Genomic DNA, 24,724 nt, shown 5'->3' with positions numbered 1-24,724 from the left:
GCAAGATTCTCTTTTTATGGTGTCTAAACATGCACAGAAACAAAGCAAACACTATTCGATATTTGAGCGGATGATTTGCTAAAAATCAACACAAGACTCAAACCAAATAACATGATTAGAGTTATTTTTGGCACCATATCTAGTCATCCAATCTACAGTTTTATTTACTTTTCGAGACACTCATTCAACATGAACAAGTCAAGAACAAGATAAAAGCTCCTGAATCTTGTGAACTAAATCTGTTACTTCAGATGAATACCAACTCATAGGATCATGCATGATGGACAGAATATCAAGACAATCTGTTTCACATATAATATCCCTCAAACCGCAATTCTAAACTAAAACCAACTCCCTCCAAGTAGCAAATAATTCACATATGATGAAAGACCAAAGAGGAATGCTTCCAAAACAACTTGAGATCCAACCTCCCTTAGAATCTCTAATAATACACTCGAATCCCGCTAAATTTGAATCCAGATATAAGCTTGCATCACAATTAATTTTAAAACTGTTGCCTGCCGGTGGTTCCTAACACAGGCAATTTTGGAGAGACCTAAAGACATTGTTTCGATTCCTGTAAACTTATAAATCCTTGGCGGTAATTCTGGTCAAGGCAACAACGTTGTGGTCCGTCCAAGGGTTGTCAGCATTAAATATGTCATTGCACCTATGTCTCCATACCCACCAAAACTCCGCACCAAAAGACGCCTCATTGTCAGCCAAGGCCTTCAAAAACTACTCTTCAAGAGCAGTACTAGCCGTCAAGTTCAGAATACTAGGATCCAACATATGTCAAATTGTCTTTGATCATTCACAGTCTCTAAAGCAATGCTCCATTGTTTCCTGTGCCTTATTACATCCCTTACACATATTTGATGAAGCTAAATGCCGCTTGAATTGAAAAGTCTCAGTCGGTAGAGCATCATGTAAGCCAAGCTACATAGTGAATTTGAACTTCGCTGAAATGTTAGTATTCCACAACCAGTTCCAGTTGCTATTGGCATTCCAATTCAAGGTTTTCTCTAATAATCATCTATAACACTCCCTTGCAGTGTACTTTTTTGTTGCTGCAGGCCACCATTCTCATTGTGGCTCCAACTCAGTCGAACTAGGATATCTCAGACCACGAATAAACTGCTTAATCTCATGCGGAATAAGCAATGGTAAGACTATCAACTTCTCATGATACCTCTTTTCACAAGTTAGCCACTATGAAATCTGATTCAAAAATATACACATAAGGAACAAGGTTGCAAAGCTTACCAAAAGGAGTCCACTCATTATACCAAACTAATTTGTGGACATCCCCAACATTTCAATGTAGCCCTTCCCTAAGATGCTCATAGGCACTAACATTGTTCTTCCAGATAACCAATAAAGAATTTCTACTATTTCCGCTCATACAAGACTAATTCTTAAGATATTTATACTTCAGAACCTGCACCCACAACTTCTTGCTATTATTTATTCAAGATTCCTTTTGATTGCAAGAAATCGGTGAGCAGCTACTCCTTAGATTTCACTAAATAAATATAGTGGTTATTTGAAATATTTTAATCTTTTAGATCTCGCTAAATAAATATAGTAGTTATTTTTTAAAAAATATATTAAAATATTAAGATTCAACAAGTAATCTCACAAATCGATTTTTTAATTATTAAGTTATACCATATAAATAAACAATAATAAAAATTATAATTTTAAAAAATTTAGAAGATTTAAATTTTAAAATAACTACTGTATTATTTAGAAGATTTAAATTTTTAAATATATATTTAATAATAATTTAATAAACTCGTTTAAATAAAAAATTGTACTATAAAAACATTTACAATTTGAAAATGTAAAATTTAAATTATAAATGGCAAAAGAACTTTATAATAATTTAATTATTTTTATTATTTTATGTAAAGAGAATTTTATTTATTAAGGTATAAAAAATAATATTAAAATTAGTACTATCAAAAAATATTTTAAATTTAATATTATGAAGAAAAAATTAAAAAAATTATATAAGGACTAATTTGATTAATTTTTAAAATTTTAGAGATGAAAATGACTTTCATCTAGATTTTCAGAGACTATTTTGATTATAAATAACTTTTTTATATGTCAAGTGACATGTGGCGTACCAAGTGTCACTGACCTGACACGTCAACCAATCATCTTGTGACACATAGCATTAATCTACCACATCATTATCTAACTAATGGAAAGACTAATTTGACTTACATTTTATTTTTCAAGGACTAATATGTTTAAAAAAATCATTTGAAGACTAATTTAAAAAATAGACAATCTTTCAGAGATGAATTTGACTATTAACCCACTATTTATGTCTTAGTTTCTATATCTTAAAGTGTATACTAACCAAGGACATCCTAAACAAGACATGTACTAGTCAAAAAAGAAAAAATAAATGTACTAGTTATGAGTTGCGACCTCCGTGCCAAAAATATTAAAAAATTTTAAAAAAAAATCAAGACTTATAAAAAAAGGATCTAATTAATTTGTCATAAAAATACAACAACAACAAAGTTTTGTCCCACTAGGTGGAGTTGGCTACATGAATCAAACGACGTTATTGTATTCTATCATGTATCATGTTTACAGAGAGGCTGTTTACATGTAGATCTCGTTTGACTACCTCATAGATGATCTTCTTAGGTCTTCTTCTGCCTTTCGTCCCTTGTCCATCTTCTATCTCATCCACCCTCCTGATTGGGTGTTGTATCGATTTTTTTCTCACATGTCCAAACCACCTAAGACGCGATTCAACCATCTTTTTCACAATGTGTGCTACTCCAACTCTCTCCCTTATATCTTCGTTCCTTATTTTATCCAATCGCATATGACCACTCATCCATCTCAACATGATCTCTGCCACATTCAACTTATGTTCGTGCTCGTTTGACTACCTCATAGATGATCTTCTTAGGTCTTCTTCTGCCTTTCGTCCCTTGTCCATCTTCTATCTCATCCACCCTCCTGATTGGGTGTTGTATCGATTTTTTTCTCACATGTCCAAACCACCTAAGACGCGATTCAACCATCTTTTTCACAATGTGTGCTACTCCAACTCTCTCCCTTATATCTTCGTTCCTTATTTTATCCAATCGCATATGACCACTCATCCATCTCAACATGATCTCTGCCACATTCAACTTATGTTCGTGCTCCCATTTGCCAGCCTAACACTCCATACCATAAAACATAGCCGGTCTTATAGCGGTGCGATAGAATTTACCTTTAAGTTTTAAAGATATTTTTTTGTCACATATAAAATCATATACACTCCGCCATTTTGACCAACCTGTTTGGATCTTATGACCATTATCATGTATGATGCACCCAAGATACTTAAAACTTTTAACTTTTCGTAGGATGTTTTCTCCAATCTTCACCTCTATATTAAGGTTTTCCCTTCTCAAACTAAACTTACATTCCATATATTCCTTCTTGCTACGGCTTATGCACAGACTATACACTTCTAGAGCTTCTCTCCATAAGTCTAACTTTTTATTTAAGTCTTTTCTTGACTCTCCCATAAGGATGATATCATCCGCAAAAAGCATGCACCATGGCACAGGCTCTGGATGTACTCTGTGGGTACTTTCAAGACTAATGTGAAAAGGTATAGACTTAAGGATGATATCTGGTACAATCCTATACCAATAGAAAATTTTTCTATCATACCACCTTGAGTCTTCACACAAGTTGTGGCCCATCATACATGTCTTTAATTGCACGAATATATGCGATACTTACTCTCCTTCTTTCTAAAACCTTCCATAAGACCTCCATTGTCACCATATCATACGCTTTTTCCAAATCAATAAACACCATATGTAGATCCCTTTTATTACTACAATACCTTTCCATCATTCTTTTTAATATGTATATCGCTTCAGTGGTAAATTTACCTGGCATAAATTTAAATTGGTTTTCTGTTACTTGTGTCTCTTTTTTCAGCCTCCGTTCTATTACTCATTCTCATAACTTCATGGTATAACTCATAAATTTAATTCCTCTATAATTTTCATAACTTTTAAAAGTATAATAATAAAATTTTTTAATAATTTTAATGTATTTAATATATGAAAGACATAAAATAATTAATTTTTGTAATAATTTTATAAAATATTATTTTTATGATATACTTAATCTATGTGCTCATAGTAGAAGTTAGTAAAACTCTCAGTGCTTGGTCAATGGCTCAATGCAACCCATAAATGCCTTCTATATTGCGCTTGGATTTCAGAGTTGTTAGTCAGTAAAACCTAAAACCATCTTTAATAGAAAACTCATCTCAATTTTTATTTATGATCCACTTATCATAAAAGTAACTTTACATTAATTTTTGCATTATAAATAATAAATAAAAATTCAAAATATCTTTCTCTTCTCTATTAAGAAGAACTAATTTTAGTCCTTATTATAATCCCACTTAATTAATAAATTAAAATAATTAAAATTAATATAATTACTATTTTTTACAATAATATTATTTAAATTTATAAATTCAAAAATAATTTATTATTAAAAAATATTAATATTAATTTATTAATAATAACAATAACATAATAACGACTAATTTTAACGATAACGATTAATTTTGTAATATGATTAATATTTTTAAATTTTATAAATAAAAATAAATAATTCAAACAAAAATTATTTTATAATGTGAAAATGTTTAAATTTAATTTTTTATGTAAACAAATTTAATTATTTATAATTTAATATAAAAATATATATAATATTCAATAATAATTTAATATGATTATTTATGTTAATGATAATTTAAATAATTAATATAAATTATTAATTAAATAAAAATATAATTATTTAAATAATATTAATTATGATTTAATATAATTAATTATTATAAGGGGGTGCTCTTAGGAAAGAGGGTGCTTCACCAATGCAGCCATCATAAATGCCTTCTATATTGCGCTTGGATTTCAGAGTTGTTCTACTTGTGTCATTGTGTAATTGAGTTCTTGTGTGATTGGGAAAGAAAAATATTACATATTGGAAATTTTACACTTGGTGAATACTATAATGTTTTTGAGATGATACCTAATTTATCAAAAAAATGGTAAATAGATAATATTTAATAAATTTTAAATATTTTACTTTTTGTTTTAAATATTTTATTTTTTACTTTTAAAAGTAAGTTAGACAATTTAGGTACCATAGTAAAAGACACCATAAAACTCATCTTTACACTCATACCAAATAGAAAGTACTGTATCTCGAACAGAAAAAAATTGTTTAAAATAAAAATGATGGTAAAATAATAAAATAATATTTTAATTATTTTTAAATTTATAACATTTATTATTTATAAATTTTATTATCTTGATTTAAGAATAATTAAAATATTATTTTTTATTTTTTATTTTAGAAAAACTTGATACACCCTGAGTCACAACTCACTATCAAATGTGATATGAACCCCAAATCTATTGGATTTAGATTTGGTCTAATGATAAAGGATTTGAATTCTCTAAATTTTGAATTTTATTTTAGAGGATAAAATATGATTAATCACCATTTATTTTATAGGTGAGACAAAAAAAAACATAAAAAAATATTTAATAGTGAGAAATCTCACTTTATCCTCTAAAATGAAAATCTAAAATTTAAACGATCCAAATTCAATAATAAATGGGATATGATAGATTGACTTAGAAGAAGATATTCCAAAGTCTAAAAAAAGGTAAAGCCACAAAGTGAGAAACTAATTACCACTAAATTTGCAACTTCTATCATGTAACTACTTAGATTTAAAGGCGATTAGATTTTCATTTTTTTTTTACTTTACCAACTCTTTATTTTAGTCCCATTTGCTTAGATACCATAACATGTCATTTATACAACTCCAATTTGAAGTTTTCCATACCACAATCTCCTATTTTGGCTCATGAGTCTCAGCTGCCACTACATTTTTAGAATAAAATGTTCTTTATCCATAATGAGTGTCAAAAGTTTTCGGGATTACCTCCTATCATTTCATTTAATTCAATTTTATCCTCCAATCGTTCAGAATATTTTAAAACTTTTAACAAAGAATAAAAAGCATAGTTTAACCTCTTTTATCATGATTCCCTGTTCTAACTGCAAAGCAAAATAGCAGTTATTAGCTAAACCACTTAATAAAAAAGCAATATTTGCTATTAATCTCATCTCACTAGCAGAAGGAAAAAAAAAAGGCAAATGAAGATAACTAATATAATATTTCTAAAACAAGCTTACATGAGTATCTCTCTGATTCTATTTTCTCCGGATACAATGAGTATGCAAAATTGTTACATGAATAAAATACAGATAAATTCCCCCCCCCCCCCCCCCCCTTTCTCCCTTTTTCTTTCTTTTTTTCTCGGTAGGCAATAAAATACAGATCTAAATGTACAAATATCAAACACTGCCACCAAACTGAAAATACCTTTGATGACCACTAAAATGGATAAATGAAACTGTAAAAGAAAGCCCTAATTCTTTTTCTCTTCTAATTTGTGATCAATTGACCATTTCTAAAGATACACTATGAGCAAAATCACAAACCAAAAAGTGAACTCCACTAAGGGCATGTTTGCGAGATCTGCTTTTGGTGGGTAAAAAAAGGAAGTGACAAGCTTGAATTTAAACTCCTACCTCTCCGAAATCGAAACACGGGAACAAACCCTAACAGAACCGCAAATATTAACACAGCTGCACCAAACTTTACTTGCAAAGAATACACAATCATAGACAAGGGGAGAGGCTTAGCTTTCTTTCTGCTTGGCTCTGTCTTTAGGTTCTTCAAGAACAAATTCAGCATACAAATCCTTCAGAGCAATCATGACTGTAGTTATCAATGGCCCCATAATAGCTCCCTGCAGAATAACACACTCCTTCAATCAATTTAACAATGTCATGGAATACAAGAAAAGTCTATCTATGCAAGTTGATATACAGATTAAACCAAACATGATCAGAATGATGTTGTCAAAACTTTCAGGAGTTAGAATCTCTTGGGAATTCAGAATTTTTACCAGGAATTATTAGTAAATCGATACATCCCATTCCCTCCCCAAAAAACAAAAGTGAAAGAAAAAAAGAGTAATGATATACCCTCCTAATCGTCTTCCTACATATCCTCCTAAATTCCTAAATAAGGTTTAAAAAGCGAAAAATCAAATGTGTTTATTATGCCAAAATTATAAAAGCAACCACATTTTTCTCAATCATGGTTACATGAGCTGTTCATTGGACCCTAAATGCTTGGCACATTATATCTTAAAGTTGCTAACAAAGGCATAGCCTACAGAAGTCCACATCACAGTAGCCAATTCCAAAGCTCAAAAAAATAAACATGACAATATCAAGTTATGCAGTTAGACTAGTCTTCAAGCCTAAAACAAAAAGCTTCCAAGTGAAGTAAGTTACTGTAAAATGCATAAATTACTAATACTTGATAATTGTTAAATTCTGAAACAATATCAGCTGATTGAAACCTTTAGCGTGACAGCCTAAGAAGCTCGAACTGGTTACATAATTATCGGAAAATGAAATCATGGTGTTTAAATATTTACCTCTAGTGGTGATGGGAACAATGTCACTCCCCCAATGATGCTAAGTCCAGTGAGATATGCACTATTTCCAGGCACATCTTCCAGAATTTCGGATGAACCATAATCCATTAGGAAAAGGTGAATACAGGACAAAACAATGGCCACAATGTATCTGCCTTCCAGCACCAGTTGCATAGCTGCTGGTATAGTCGCAAGCCACGATGGAAATATGGGCAACAAAGGACTAATGAAGGCAATCACAGTCGACATGTACAAGAAATGAATCTTGTATAGCCGAAACAATAACCATGTAACACATCCTTGGAAAAATGCTATCTCGGCTGTGGCCAAAAGGACTCCTGAAATGGCTTTATCCAAAACCTCCACACATCTGACCCTGGTGGAGCTTGAAATCGGAAGCATACACATCACTTGTTCTGTTACTCCACCGGACTCTGACGTGATGAGATAGTACAAAACCCAAATAAACACCATTGACTGAGACACAAAATTGAAAACCTCTGCAGCTCCAGAGATTATGGAATTCGCAATGGAGAACATGAACTTCGCACCACTGCCAAACACAGTTCTGCTACTTGCAAAAATACGCTGCGACACATCAATCCCTTTAAAGGCAAACCCTTTGGCCTTAACAACTAAATCCTCGCGGGTGATCACAAGTTCACGGAAAAGGCTATCCAATTCTGCATAAATCTGGCTCCACTCCCGGTTCCTAACCCGGTTTTTCAAACTCAAGAACTTCTCCGTGTACGGCGAGGGCTTCATCAAGGCCTTTGTCTGTGCAGATGAGTTCCCAGAGCTAGTCACCACGAAATGCTTAATCCCGGTAACCAACTCAGTCATATTATACTGCACAGCCAGACCATCAATCTGATCTGAAACCGTCTCATAAAACTTTGTCGTGTAACTATCCATCATCCCAGCAACATCATTCTCATCCATCCACTTCTTAACACCAATCCTCTCAGCATAATTGCTCTCCTCCACATGCATTTTCAGCGAAATGACCGCGTCTTTCCCTTCAACGCCGATCTTATAAGAGAAAAATATGACACCAACCAAGAACCCAACACTCATACCAACAATTAACCCAACAGCAACAGTAGTCTTCAACTTCTTCAGTATCCCTCTGGTGAAAAAAGCACTAATCGCACTCCTCCTAAAGCTGTTACTCCTAAAAGAACTCAGAGTCGACATAGTCGAATCCACGTTCTTTGAACTGAACACAAACCCTAAACCTAACAACGACAATGCCCCAAATCCACCAAGCCTCTCATAAGCAATTATAAAAATCCCAAAAGAAACAAGCAAGCGGAGCATATTGGAGAAACCGCTACGCTTCTTGGCGGTAACATTAACGGATTTTGGCTTTCTAGAAACGAACCTGAAGGAAGCTTCTCGAACCTCGACAAGTGTACCGACGAAGACTCTGAAAACGGAAACTGGAACGGCGAGAACGGTTTCCGTTAGTCCGAGTTTTAACGGCTCGGACCAGAAGGAAACGAGGGTTTCTTGAATTCCTCTTAGTGGAATTGAGCATAGTACAGCCCATTGGAGGGGTCTTAGGTATGCTTCTAGAAGCTTCGAGACGGCGTAGAGGATGAAGATAGCGAAGGCAAGAAAAGCGTGCGCCATGGCTATGTAGAGTGCGAGGCGGACCTGGGGATCGCCGGAAAAAGTTGGTTTGGAGTCTGGTAGTGGTTGGCAGGGGTTTTGGGGAGGGTGTTGAGGAGGCGCGTGGGGTTGAGGGGTGGAAGTGGGTTTTCTGGTGGAGGCGGATCGGAACATTTCTTGCCAGGGTGGAGTTGAAGTGTTTGGTTCGGAGTATGGAACGAGTTCCATGCTGATGCTTCAGCAGAGAGAGACAAGTGAAATGTAAAGTGTGCTTTCTTTTCTTTTTCTTTTATTCCTTTTCTTTGTCAGAAAACAGGAGGGGTTTTAACTTTTAACTCTTAATCAACTTTCAACTGTCAATGACAACCCAGATGATGAAGAATCAATGGTTTCGGTTTGGTGGTTGTTCGGTTGTTCCATATTCTTTTTTCTTTCCATCTCCAAGTGATTTAATTATTATAAATTTGTTTGTTGAGTTTAAATGCACAAAACCCTCTTCCGTTTTAAAAAATAAATAAATAAATGTGTTATTTTATAAGTAAAGTATCGGAATAGTGTTGGAAGATTACCATTTTTTAATTAGTCTTCGAAACTTTTTTTAATTAAATTTATTTTTTTAAAATTTTAAATTAATTATATTAGTGTTTCTGTTATTTTTATTACTAATTGCGTCGAATTTAGACGTTAAATAATATCACAACACATATATATTAGTTTTAATTGGCGGCTAATATGATAAATTTATAAAATTATACCAAACAATCTTAAATTGAGATATTCCAATATCTCAATATTTTCTTTTAGTTAGGTTTTAATTTGATTTAATTTTATAAATTTATCATATTAATAAACCAATCTAATACGTCAATAAATTTTGACGATATAAAAAAAAAATGACCAAAAGATCAATATAATTAATTTAAAATGAATAAATTTAATTAAAAAAATTTGAAAACTAATTTTAATAACAAATAAATAATTTTTTAAAAATAAATTTAACTATTTATTAATTATTTATTTATTTTTAATTTATATTTTATATTTTATTATATATTTAATATATGTGATTAATTTAATTTAATTTTACTTCAAAATAAAATTGAATATTTTTTAAAATTATTCTTAACATTTAGTTTGATTTAATTTTACTTCAAAAATTTGAATAATTTTTAAAACACTAAAAATAAAATGTATATTTTATAAAAAACAATAAATTTTTGACGTTAGAATCTTAAAAGCTCTGAACAAAGTTGTCTTTCTTTTTTTTTTTTAAGGTGGTGAATAGGTTTATTATTTTATTTTAGTTAATTAATGGTTGCTTTCTGCCTTTCTTTTACGTGTAACGTGTGGACCTGTTATGAACATGGCGGGGTTATTGTTATTCAAAACAAAAACAGGCAAAAGGAAAATTGCAGAATAAAAGAAGGGAGTTTTCCTCCTATTGGTCGGTGCCTAATCTCTATGCTCAATAATTTATTCACACGTTGCAGGAGAAATATTATATTATTTATAACTAATATTATATTGATTAAAGAAGAGTAAATATCGGTTATTGTCTATTCTCAGAAAAGACAAAATAATTTCCAAAAAAAATGACACTTCAATTTTCAATTTTTTTATTTGAAGACAATGTGACTCTTCTGATAAAAAAATTCATTAAAGTAACCAAATTAATTTTATAAGAGATTTTATTTGTAATTTGTGAGAATTATTACTAAATTTACTTTTAAAAAAAATTTCTACTCGTAATTAAGTGGAAAAAAATCTTTGCTAAAAATAATATTGTAAGAAAAAAAATAATTTTAGTATGATTTTTTTTTTAAATAGCATCAAACACAAATTGAGAGAAGAAAATATTAATATTGATAGTATTAATATTGATGATGATAATGATGTATGATAGATAAGATAATAATAATAATAATAAAGTATGATTACACAATAAAAATAATAATTATAAAAATGAAAAAAATAATGGTAATAATAATAATAATAATAATAATAATAATAATAATAATAATAATAATAATAATAATAATAATAATTGATCTTATTATTAAAAAAATTATAAAATTTAAAATCTTATAAATTATAAATAAAATTCTCACAAAAATAATTATCATTATTATTTAATAAAATTTTAAATAAAGATCAGGGCAATTTAACAAAATAAAATATTTGAGTTTTAATATTATCGAAATACAACTTTTGCAGTTTCGATACTAAAATACAATTTTTTAGAAATCTATGCAAATTGTGGGAGGGTTCCACGGATTCTGAATATATGTAAACCGTGGGTGGGGTTCCACGGTTTACGTTCAAAAGTTATTTGCATAGAAATCGTGGTAGAGGTTCCACGGTTTCTGTTGGGAGCTAAAATGAGCATAAATCGTGGAAGGAGACCAACGGTTTATACTCTATTATAAATACGCGGAAGGGGTGCAACGGATTATTTATTTCGAAACACTTCCAACTTTCTAGAAAGAGAAAGTGACGTTCTAGAGAGAGGAGGAGGAGGAAAAGTGGAGTGATTCAGATTTTTCTTGGGCCGGGATCATGGCAGATGAACGCAGTCTTTACCATCTAAACGGTGTTGCGCACGTAGCCGGCAGCATCAACGAAGAGGTAAGCCTGCTATCTTTTCTTTATTGTATTTCATATAACAGAAAAATGTAATATAAGATTAGGGTCATTTAGGATTAGGATTTGTTAAATAGGATTAGGATTTTGAAATTAGGAGATAGGTCTAAATGCTTAAGTAGACTGATGTTTCTCTCGTAGTTAAGACATAGGGTTCAAACTCAAATTTATTGTTGCCCAATCGTTCATGTTTGAAAACTAATTTGTGAAATTTGAACTTTTAAACATGTAAGTTTAAATTCAAGTATTATAGTCTTGGATGTTAAGATTTTGAAATCTTAAAGAGTAATTTTTGTAAGTTGAACCTAATGGTTATATTTGCATTCTTAAATTTAAAAAATTATAAATTTTGTATTTTAGCTTTTTTGAACGTAAGATTTATATTATATCTTGTTACGTTTAGTATTTGCTTATGTTGAATTAAAAATTTGAGTCTTATATTAAAGCCTTATTAATTTGAACTTAGAATGGTTGTCAGTTATACAATCTCATTTGGTTTTGGTTATTCATCTCTCATATTACAGTCTAGTAGGTGCATCACTGGTGTCTGGAGGCAACAAAATATGCCTCTGCATGACAGGATCATATCCTATCTGGAGAGGGCAGGTCTATACCACCTGGCGAGGATCAACACAAGGTGGTTCTGGTTGGATGAACCCCTCGTCAGCGCATTCATTGAGAGGTGGCGCCCTAAGACGCACACCTTTCACATGCCATTCGGGGAGTGCACCATCACGCTGCAGGATATCGCATACCAGTTGGGGTTGTCTGTGGATGATTTTCCTGTATCTGGGTGCCTGACAGATTTTGAGAAGCTGATGGAGGATGGCTGACCTGCTTGGGAGTGGTTTCAGGAACTCTTTGGCGAGCTTCCCCCGCTGAATAAGGTGAAGCAGTTTACGGTTCACTTCACCTGGTTCCATGAGTGATTCAGAGTGCTGCCGCAGGATGCCACTGAGAATACTGTACGGATATATGCACGGGCATATATTATGATGTTGTTATCCACTCAGTTGTTTGGTGATAAGAGTGGAAATCGGATTCATATTCGGTGGTTACCCTTTGTGGCGAGACTTGATGAGATGGGCAGTTACAATTGGGCTTCGACAGCACTAGCCTAGCTATATCAATGTATGTGTCGGGTTGCCTACAGAAATGTGACGAACTTGACCGGCCCGCTCCAGTTACTGCAGTCGTGAATTTTTTAGCGGTTCCCTAGTCTCAGACCGCGTGGATTGACATTTTTTCTTTTTCGTTGGCTTCCAGGTATCGATATTTAGGCAGTTAGCATTTCAGTTTTCATTTTTAAGGTTCAACTAGTTAACTTATTTGTTATCAGATTATATGTTCGTATAACACTATCTTCGTTCAGGTGGCCCATGTATTTACTGACATCCGACCGTAGGAAGGAGAGAGTCATTCAGTGTCGGCTTGCATTGGACCGCTTAGGTGATCGAGATGTAAGTTGTGTGTTTATTGTTTCCAATTTTAGCTCCTTTTTTCCTACTTGATAAGTATTTAACGGATTAACGAATAATGCTGTAAACATTTGCAGATTGTCTAGGAGCCTTATGCTGCGCTCGACGTGCTGGATGTTGTTCATCCAGAGATACTAGCCGAGGAGCATAGTCAGTTATGGCGCGCATGTACTAGTCTGATTTACTTCGCTGTCATTGAGTGGCACCAGGTGGATAGGGTGTTGCCATAACTCGATGGCGTTCAGCACGTGCCTGAGACGGCATCAAACATTGACTGACTTCATGCCAAGGACGGTAGGGGCGGGGATAGGTGGTTCCCGACATACTATCAGGTGTGGCATCTGAGTTGGCAAACCAGAGTTAAAAGACGATGAAAGTACCTCGTAGACTCATCAACCTGATCACCAACATGCACTGGAGAAGTCTTCAACACTGCCACAGTTCCGACCATCGTGGCTTGTACCCCTAGGATCCAACGTGGCAACTCGGCATATAACTCCTCTCAATCCCCGTATATCTGTGCAACTGCCTTCTGTTTTTCCATCCACACCTTCCTATAACTAGGCCTGAATCTATATGTTGCCTCCGTAGCTTCTTGCAACACCTTTATCGTAATCACTACATCCGCCCTAACCAATGGAAATATCCTGGCACAAATGACATGGTGATCGAATTGTTGATGGTCGCTTGAAATCGAAGTCGCCAAGCAAGTGTGAGGTTCGTTGTACTTTCTAACCTCTCAAGTACCCTTACGCTGCCGAAGTGTGATGCGAATCAACCACGTGCAGCCATTCCCAAACTCCTTGCATCTCCCATGAAATTTCAGATGATCTGACTCCATCACCCGATATTGAACTCCACGACGGATGCTATAATCCTTAACACTCAACACAACTTCCTCCTTAGTCTAGAAAGATTGGCCAATCTGAAAGTCTCCAGAAGGATTTTCCTTGTGTAACCCCTGGCTTCTGGAAGTGGGATCTATATCCGGGTGCTGGCCGATTGCTTCCAAGTTCAAGGTCGAGAAATGTGGCGGTTGTTGGCCTGAACCAGAACTCGATGGTCCTCGACATGCTGGTGGTGTCCTGGGAGTATCCTCCTCACTGTCTCACAATATGTGATCTGACTCATTGTCCGGATCATCCTCTCGCATCTCATTCTCAACATGATCCAGCTCACCCTCACCAAACAGTCTAGGAATTAAGCCAGGTGACCTAGTTGCCACTCGTGGAACAGATGGAGGTTCAGCCAAAGGACCCCCAGCTGCAACGACAGGCATCGGAGTTGATGCACCTCCCACCGTCATTGACTGAAGATTCAGCGCTGATGCACCAGAACTGTCAAAACCATCTTCGAACTTGGCATACAGCTCGTGTATTCTCACATCCGAAAAACTGCGCCGACAATGAAACAAAACCTGCATGTCTTCGTCTGACCCTATCACATATGTTTCATACTGCACCCCAGTTGAAACAACTGCAATCGAAATCTTATAGAATACCTTCTTCACCCACTTGGAACCACACAACCTTACCTTTTGCAATATGCTCGTCTTTAGTTATGATAAAGTACTTGTCGAACGGACAAAAACACTGACCGGTTCTTTGTCAGTGAACTTAACGCCGTGCCTTTTGCTTTTTTTTTTTTATCTTTCCAGAGCAGTGAACTAGGACCAAAAAACTCTCCTCACTCATTTTTGAAGATGTAAAAATGACTCTCTGATCTACATCACACTACTTTTTCTGGATGGGTATTTATACGCGAAATAGGTCCAGGCATAATCCGCTGAACCCCTGCCGTAGTTTAGCCAAACCTGTTTCAACATAAACCACTCTAAGGGTACAACAGTTTACGTGTAACTAGAATCCGTAAGACTCCTCCTGCGATTTACATAAATTTTTGGAAAATTATATTTTGATATTCAAATTGCAAAAGTTGTATTTCAATAATATTAAAACTCAAATATTTTATTTTGGTAATTTTTTTTAAAGATCATGTTATTCTAAAATAAAAAATCCAAAATATCTTTATTTTTGACCGAAATTATTTTGCCCTTCGTACAAATGGACAGAACTGAATTTGATCTTTGCTCGACTAATGAATGAGACTAATTATGCAATTAAGTAATTATGAAAAAGCTTAGAAAAAACTAGTATGGTATGCTATTTCTTTGTTCCTTCCTTGGCGGAAAAAAGGTGCACGTGCGTGACCACCTTTTCTTTCATTTGGTGGAGTGGAATGGGAGAGAAACCTGGTCAACTACTTCAGTCATGAGAAATTCAGGATAACATTGCCAAGTAGCTTGCATTTTGGGATTTCATTAGGAATCCATATTAATCGACAATATGTTTTTCCAAAAAAAGAAAAAAACTAATCTGGGCTAAGATTGGTGAAATGAAATTGCTTTTTTTATTAAGAAAACTAGTATAGTCTAGAAATTAACCAGTGGAAAGATATAATACGAAAATGGATTCAAAAAAACATATAATAGAAAATGTGTTAATTCCCCGTGATACTAACTTCATTTTCCATTTCATGTATATAATAAGAACTTCATTTTGATACATGATAATATAAAATATTTTATACTATTTTTTAATTATATATATTTTTTGATTTATTATTTATATAATAAATGTAAAAAATAATTATTTTTATTAGCATGATATTATATAATTAGATATGTATAAAATTATTTTATTTAAATGTAATTTTTGTGATTTGGTTGATAATAAAGAATGAATAAGTAATTTCTTTTGCATCGTTGCCTGGCTTGTCAGCAATATATATAACAGTTATTGAGTGACAATTACATGCTTCAAATGAGTTTCTTCTTCTCAAATAATCCAATAAATTTACCATGATAGATATATATAAATCTAGATCAGCATATATTCATCATAAGAAATAAATTCGATTAAATTATTTATAGGCATCAATTCTTCTGCGGAGGCAAATGTAAGCCAAGAACCTGAAGCACATAGCCATGGCTAGCACAACCCAAACTTCTTTCAAGCCACCTTTCAAGTTAACAGTGCTAAATGTTGGTGAACTTTGCAAGGGTCTGCACCCTCCCTCACTTTCACAGTCATATAATTGGTCTCCGGAATACTGCACTTTTAGAAGAAGCCTGAATCCGTAGAATAAGTAGGATAAATACTTCAACCACTGCATGAACATTGGTATGTGCTGCAACAAAGAAAAGTTGAAAACCTTCAATATAAGTTATGAGCAAGTCATAGTTATATAGTTCACTCACAAAAAAGTGACTTGTATATTGTTTAGTTATGTTAAATCTTTATGGTAGGAAGAGTAATATTATTTTTACAGCTAAAATTACCTTAATGCAAGAAATTTATTATCAGTTTTAAGTTTTAACAGTTAAAATATTACACTTACTAGAATGTGAATTATTCATAATTAACACCAAAATTTATTTTTATCAGCACTTTTACCGAAGTCGACTTCACGTAGTTGATATCTGAGAGCCATTAGATGATTTGACTGATTTGACTAAATTTTCATGAACGACTCTCAGTATCAACTTCACATGAAATCGACTTCATCTGAGTTTTCACCATATTTATACACAAATACATAGCAACTAATTTTATGTAAACGTAATGTTTTTGTAACAGTTGGCACCATACCTGGACATAGTAGCCACCAGTAAGAAGGAACAACATAAGCACCAAAGAAGCAGCCATGCCTGCTCTTTTAATACTCATAACTGCAGCTCCAAACAATTCTCCAGCGCCCTGACTGGTGACGGCGATTAACAGAACGGAGAAGAGAGTCAAGAAGAAGCAGGCGACGGTCCTCTTGAAGCCGGCCATGAAATAGACAATGATCATGAAGAAAGTGGGATAGAAAACATGGGCCACCATGTCACACAGCGTGCTGCATGCGTAGTATACGCTTAATCTATACATGTCTGCTTTCCTTTCTTTTATCAAGTATATCTTTTCGAATGGAAACACGTACACTGCTCCAAAAATGCATGTAGATGTCCAGAATATACATATATAGAACATTAAACCAACCTGCACACGTACAATATCATCAATATTCAAATGTCACCTAGTTGGTCTGTCCATATTACATAACATATAAATCAAGTACCTAAATTACCAAACAAATTTGTCTACCAAAATTATCTATAAAATAAAAAATTCTTGATTTATTCAAAAAGTTTGATTCATTCCGAAAAGTGAAAAACATATTCAAGAAATAGATAAATTTATCAGCATAATAACATAATTTTACTCCATTCATGGCAAAAACATTAGAGTCTTTTATAACTTTATAATTTTATCTTGTCAATTTAAGTGTATAATATGATATGGAGTAATACCCTCAAATAATTTCCTATGAATTTTTTAGTAGGATATTTTGGTCCCTGATAAAATTTTAATTACAAATCTAGTCTCAAGCATTTCATTCTGTTAGTTAAAATAGTTCACAAGAAAAGTTGTTCCATTATATGTAAGAAATTGATTTGAAAATGATAAACATTTTTTAAATTTTTATATTTTTTTTAAATAACGATAGAAACTAACTAAATTAAATTTGTTAGTTTCCAATACGAGAATTTGATATCAGAATTAACTTGTCTCATGAAGTAAAAAGTTAAATACTAGTTTTTTTTCCTGTTTTACATGGTATCCTCCAACTCGACAGATAAAGGATTAATCCGTCGCGAATCTGAACTCTATTCAAGAGTCTGGAGACTCTCCTACTAAAACATTATTTGGAAAATTGATTTGGGCTATTAGTCTGTCATATACAAAAAAAGAATAGAATGGAAGTTATTACTGACCTGATCTCTGAGTTGAGCCTCAGTGTTGGTTGAGGATTTCCACCAAAGTAATCCCAACAAGAGTGCAATGCCAAGTGCTTGAACTAGCCTTAACTTATCAAAATAGTCCTTGCATCTTGCTCTGAATGTTCTCCTAGAAAGAATCACAAATTGGTCCAACCAACTCAATGTCCACTCCTTCTTAACTTGAATTGCTTGTTGAAGATGCTCTGCTGTTGTTGCTGCTCCATGGTTTTCCTTTTCCTTTGGCTCCAACAAAGCTTTATACTTTACTTTTAGATACTAACATCATTAACAAAAAGTTAACAACTAACTAATAAATAATAAATGTGGTTGTAGTGAATAATTCTTACATTAATAACTGCTCTAGAAGGGTCATTAGTTAGTTGATCTTGCAAAACTTCGGCTGGAAAACTTATATCGTTGACTTGTCCGGTAGCCAAGTCGAGCAAGAACTCGGCCGGATTCATCGGTATCTCCGGCATGAACCTCAAGGAAGAGAAGTAGTCCATTGATTCTCTGGCCTTACCATAGTAAACCGGATAGCCTTCTGATATCAGAAGAAGTTTGTCAAACATGTGAAAGATTCTGCTTGATGGCTGATGTATTGTTGTAATTATGGTCCTTCCTGCCTATACACAAAATTACATACATTCTTCTTATTGTTTTATCATATAGTATATAGAATTTAATTTTGACGCGGATATTGTAAAGCAGTTTTGCCGTTAGTAAGCGAAATAGAATAACTACTTTTTACAGCGAATAGTCATAGAAAGACTTATATGATTAGAGGACTGCATAAAATATTTTAGGTTTAATTACTCTATTAGTTTCTATAATTTTACCAAATTTTTAATTAGATCCTTATACTTTTTTTCTTTTCAATTGAGTTCCTACAATGCTTTTGATTTTGTAATTAGGTCTTTTTCATGTAAAAAATATTAAGAAAAAATGACAAATGGATCCTTGACTTTTTGGTCCGTGAACATTTAAGATTCTGAAAATTTAAAAATACATTTAAGTCAATGACCTCTTCAAAATTTGGACACATTGATCCCTATGTCTAATTTGTTCCATTTTAAAAACTATCTCACGTGTACACCCGTATCAACTAGGTTAGTACAACGGGAGTGGGGTATGATTTTTCCGTTGGGTTGAGAGACCTAATTAAATATGAGGGATCAATATGTCCAAGTTTTGAATAAGTCAGTGACTTAAATATATTTTCAAATTCTCGAGAACTTAAATGTCTACAAATCAAAATGTGAAGGACCTATTTATCATTTTTTTAAATATTAAAATTAACTGAATATTTTAACAAAAAATATGTGGTCAAAGGTCTAATTAAATTTTTAATTATGGATACCTTCAATTTGTGAAAAATATTCAGTTAATTCTAATAATTTTTATACTAGAAAAGATCTAATTACAAAGTTAAAAGTAATATATAGACCTAATTAAAAGGAAAAAAAAGTATAAAGACCTAATTACAAATTTGGTGAAATGATAAAGACTAACCGAATACTCAAACCAATATTTTACGCAAATTATCAAAATTAAACTCTAATATATATTTCCCATTTTAATTAATCCCATAGATTCAAGAACGTTAATTAAATACCTTGGCAAGCCCCTGAAGAGTGACAAGAAGTTTGTTTGCTGAGGTAGAATCAAGGCCTGAAGTTGGTTCATCAAGCAGTAGCAATGAAGGATCAACAAGAATTTCATAACCTATGCTTGTTCTCTTCCTTTCCCCTCCTGATATGCCTTTTAGATATCCCCCTCCTATTTTTGTGTTGCGACATCTATACTCAGTCATGAATTATTAGGAACAACTAGTTAAGCTTTGGTTAAAGTTTTCACTAAAGCTTATTTCACTGATATAATTGACAATAAAATATGTTATCTGCACACTAAATATTAGTCACCAAATCAATTCGTAAATATTTGTGTATTATTTAATTTATTTTCATTGTATATTTAATATTTTAATATATATTTTATATGAATGACTAATTTAGTAGATAATTTTAGATATTCACTTAACATGATTGATCAATAATAAAAGAACAAAAATTTATAAAATATACTCAAAATTTTGATTCGGTTGATAAGTTTAGACAAATAATGAATCATTTTGTGAAAGTAGGTAATTTTTATTTTGAAAAAACATCTGACTCGTAAAATATTTTTATATTATTGAAAATCTAAATTCTTTAAGATTATATCTGATATTTCTATGAATTAATATACATTTCAAAACCTACATATTTTCTAATTTTGTTTGAACTTTTATTTTTTCACAAGTAATTTTACCAGCAAACACAGACATTTTTTGTGTTCTACACAATTTCATATGTGTGCAAAGATATGATAAAAAAAAAAAAAACAAACCTTTCAAGGCCTAGCTGCTTGATAGTGGTGTCCACTTTTGCATATTTTTGCTGCTTGCTCATATTAGTTGGTAGCCTTAATAATGCGGAGAAAACTAATGTTTCTTCAACAGTTAATTGTGGAAAAAGAATATCCTCTTGTGTCACAAATCCAATCCTATAAGTCAATGGAGAAAAAGGCACAACAATAACACTATTAGTACATATTTATGTTTTAAAATTATCTAAAAATATTAAAATAATTCGATATACTTCAAATATTATTTAGACGAGTCAAAAATATATTTTTTTTTATCTAAACAATCTTTAAATGTATGATCTAATATTAAAATCTTTGAATAAATGACTATTTGTATCCATAAAATATGAAAACGCTGATATATATACTCACACTAAATCTAAACTAAATAAATCTAAACTAAATTTTATCCACGCAAGATGTCTTCCGTGGGCATTTTTGTCACATAGAAAACATCTTGTGTGGATACAATTTTAGTTTCGATCTAGTGTGTACCTATGTCAGCGTTTTCATCTTTTATGGATACAAATAGTCATTTATTTTAAAATCTTGTTATATATGTGTAGGAAGGTTGTTATAAGTTATAACCACTTAACCTCCTCTTGACAGCTGGCGTATAACGAACATCGTTGTAGGTGATTTTTCCTTTTACATTGTCAAGTAATCTTGCTCCTATGACTCTCAACAAGGTTGTTTTGCCACTCCCAGAAGGACCCATTAGTGCTAGAATTTCACCAGGTCCAATGCTTCCTGTTATACCCTTCAAAATCTTCTTGTATTTATCATCACCTTCCCATTATTATTCTTATTTTCTCTACTTACCTTTGATACTATTCTCTTCACAGGGTTTTTCGAAGCTGCTCGTGTATTGTTTCTCACTTTAAACTCTACATCTTCAAACTGCAAATTAATGTCAATTCAGATTGATTAAGTATTTGTATTTTATTTAATCAGATTGATTAAGTTAAATGACCAACTAAATAACGATATATAATTAGATTTTTAAGTAAAAAAAATTTATGCTCTAAGGTTTAAATAGATTCTACAGTAAGCATTCTACTAAAATAATATGTAAATAGAAATCGAATTTAAAATCTTATAAGATTTAAGTCTTTTTTTTATTAACTATTACGTTAACTATCCGTACATAGAAATTCAATTCCAATCAACTTCAAATTGGTGTAATTTCAGATTTGAAATAAAGAAGAAATGTGAATTTGATCATGCCTCTATAGTTTAACGAATAAAAAACTTTAACCCACAGCCCGCGATTTCTAAGTGAGTATAGAAAAACTATATCATTTGAGTTATAATTCATTAGCTTGAAATTTCAAATTCTTGGAACTATATATATATATATATATATATATAAATAAGGGGATCTCCAGGACGAAGGCACTCAATCCATCAACCAAGAGGTGCCAAAGGTCGAGACCAGTAGTTAACACACACTACTACTTCATTGATTGCAACTCTTCGTTAAAAATATATATATAAAATAAAATGATGAAGACATTTATTAATCTCAAGTACCTTGAGATAAATGGGGAGAGGGCCAATTTGATTGAAACTGGAATCATCAATTTGAATATCAATCTCAGAGCAGTTGTTGTGAAAGTATGAATGAGACATAAACTCATTATTATTGCACCCTTCAATTTTCATAGAACCCACTAATGGAGGTGACATTATTGAAATGTCTTCAATTTCAGCATCCTCTCTTCTAGTTTCCATTACCTGGGAACTCATTAAAAGCTAGTTTGAAGCTAAGTCTCTAATAGCTAGCTAGTACCCCAAAAAATAGAAATTAAAAAAAAAATAATAATGATAAAATTTCTTTTTTGATTTTTGATGAGTCAACTGCATCAGACCAAGAGCTTGCCTATTTCACAGGTTATTATATGGTAGCAAAATTTTGGTTGGTATGCCACATACTTTTCATGGCATGTTGTTGGTGTGAACCTCATTAACATACCCTTTAAGCCAATATGATGGTATGGAATAAAAGAACACTTGAACATGTCAAGAAAATGAATAAAATTTTGTTTGGTTAAGAAACTATGCATTTATAAAGTTCACTTCTTTCGGCATTACGACATTCCATTCATAGTGTGTCATTCATTGCTTTGCTACTTTTCATATAATACCAACAGTTCCTTCCAAATGTGTATGGTTTTAAAGAATGTGAATTGCAACTTAACATAAGACACAAGAGAACACCTATTTTTTGAATAGGAGAAACATTAGGGGGGAAAAGGGGTTCTAGAAAGAAATTAAACAGACATTGTGTAATGACAAATTTATCATAGGAGGTACAAAATCTCTTGGCGTAATAACTATATCCTATTTGAAATTGATCCGCACTTCATAGTTTGGACTAACACTTAAGGAATTACGCAAAAATATCGGATAGTAATAAAATGCTAAAATTGATTATGAAACAAATATTATATACTTTTTTTTGTTGGCCTAGATAATCGTGACGAATCTAAATTCCATTTAAGGTCAATCGTTGACCAATAAAACTAATCCGTCACGCTCGACATTTACTTAATCGAATGAGTGAGTTAACCACTCGACCAACTTAAATTGATTAAAATAAATATTATATACTAATCAAATCAAATTATAGCATGGTAACATAAGTAGAGTCGATAACAACAAACAAAACAACTCATGTGATTCTTTCTACTAAAGAAAACAGAAATATTATCCAATTACAGAAAATTGGATGAGCTATATCTTGGCTGAAGATTGGTCTCCCTCCAGCATTGGCCATATGATAGTGGAACTACAATCCAATAATAAATTAATGAGTTCATCATGGTGACGCAGTTTGTTAATTTTATAATGAGACTACGAGCTACACAATCAAAAAAAAAAAGTTTATACTGAGCATCTAACTCATATTTCAGAAACTCATCGAGGATTTGATTTCTTCAAATTCGCTTGATGTGCTTGATGCTAATCCTTTATCTACGAATATTATGGCAATTCGATCTTCTGACGAATTTTAGTTTGCCAACGACATTGAAACCTTACGAATGATTTGGAGATCTCAAAGTCACATCACCAAATTTCATTTCACATTATGCTTTTTAATCGTGCAACTGAACCTATTTTATGTAGAATTTTTCTACCCGTTTAAAAGGTGTTGCCTTTCTTTAGTTTTCTTCAATTCTTTGATTATAGGTTCTATTGTGATTTTTCAAGACCTCACTTAACACTTCAATCATTTTTCATCTTATTAATCAATTTCCCCTGTGGGGTATGTTCGGGGTTGGTTCATTTATTTTCAATTTTAAATAATGAAAATATCAGTCTAGGCTATATTTTTGAAAAGGTTCAACACTATGGTTAAGTACGATTTTTGTCTCTAAAGTATAGGTCGAAAATTTTTTTCATCCCCAACCCCACCTTTTTTTGCATATAAAATCGTCTCTAAGATTTAACATGATTTTAAAACCGCCCTTTTTATCCAAATTTTAATTTTTATAACTAAACTACTCCTAACTAAAAAAAGTTATAAAATAAAAAAAAATAAAAAAGAAAGAAAACGGGTTAAAGGGGGAGGAAATCACGCAGGGGGAGGGAAGAAGAAAAGTGAAAGGAAGGTGAGGAAGGGAGGTCACCATCGTCGTACTAGACTCGTCGTCGCTGTTGAGCCGCGTCGTCATCGCTGTTCTAAGCTGCTCTATCATTGCTAGATCTGCCACCGTCGCTGACCGCGGAGAGAGAGAAAGAGGAATGTGCGAGCTGAAGGTAGAGGAGGAGTGTCACCGTCGTTGCGCCAGTTGCCACCGTTGCTCCTCCTCCTCCTCGCATGTCGTCGCTCCTTCGCATCCGCGCTATTGCTTTGAGAGAGGCGTTGATGGAATTTGGGAATGATGCCAATGCCGCTGTTTCTCGCCAGTCATCGCTGCTCCTCGCCTGCCACTGCTCCTTGTCCGCCGCTGTTCGTCGCTAGTCACCGCTGCTCCTGTTTTTTTGGTTAATTACATTGTTTATTTGTTTATTTAATAATAAATTAAAATTGATTCTGATTTGATTTTGATTTTATTATTATTCTGCTTCTATTTCTTCTGATCCTGAATAAAGAAGGAAAATGGGGAAAGAAAATGATTAATTTTATGTTTCTTCTGATTCTATTTCTTCTGTTTATTCTACTTCTTTGTTGT

At 32.7% G+C, this 24,724-nt stretch overlaps 1 protein-coding gene and 1 pseudogene across 1 annotated transcript; both read right to left on the bottom strand.

Annotated features, from left to right (window-relative positions):
- Window positions 1-6,226: 6,226 nt before the first annotated feature.
- On the bottom strand, window positions 6,227-9,702 carry LOC112791220 (uncharacterized). The gene is made up of 2 exons (XM_025833958.3): window positions 7,584-9,702; window positions 6,227-6,884 (listed from the first exon to the last, which is right to left on the bottom strand). The coding sequence occupies exons 1-2, from the start codon at window positions 9,423-9,425 to the stop codon at window positions 6,774-6,776; spliced, it is 1,953 nt and encodes a 650-aa protein (XP_025689743.1). The 5' UTR covers window positions 9,426-9,702; the 3' UTR covers window positions 6,227-6,773.
- A 6,535-nt stretch (window positions 9,703-16,237) lies between these two features.
- Window positions 16,238-22,280, bottom strand: LOC112791210 (ABC transporter G family member 26-like; annotated as a pseudogene).
- Between the last annotated feature and the right edge of the window lie 2,444 nt (window positions 22,281-24,724).

The sequence above is a fragment of the Arachis hypogaea genome, chromosome 1, assembly GCF_003086295.3.
Source record: "Arachis hypogaea cultivar Tifrunner chromosome 1, arahy.Tifrunner.gnm2.J5K5, whole genome shotgun sequence".
Classification (NCBI taxonomy): domain Eukaryota; kingdom Viridiplantae; phylum Streptophyta; class Magnoliopsida; order Fabales; family Fabaceae; genus Arachis; species Arachis hypogaea.
This window is presented reverse-complemented; position numbering and strand designations above follow the sequence as displayed.

Coding starts and splice junctions, on each gene's coding strand:
- LOC112791220 (XM_025833958.3), bottom strand. CDS start 9,425: ATGGAACTCGTTCCATACTCCGAACCAAACACTTCAACTCCACCCTGG. Junction 6,885..7,583: donor TGTTCCCATCACCACTAGAG/GTAAATATTTAA, acceptor GTTATTCTGCAG/GGAGCTATTATGGGGCCATT.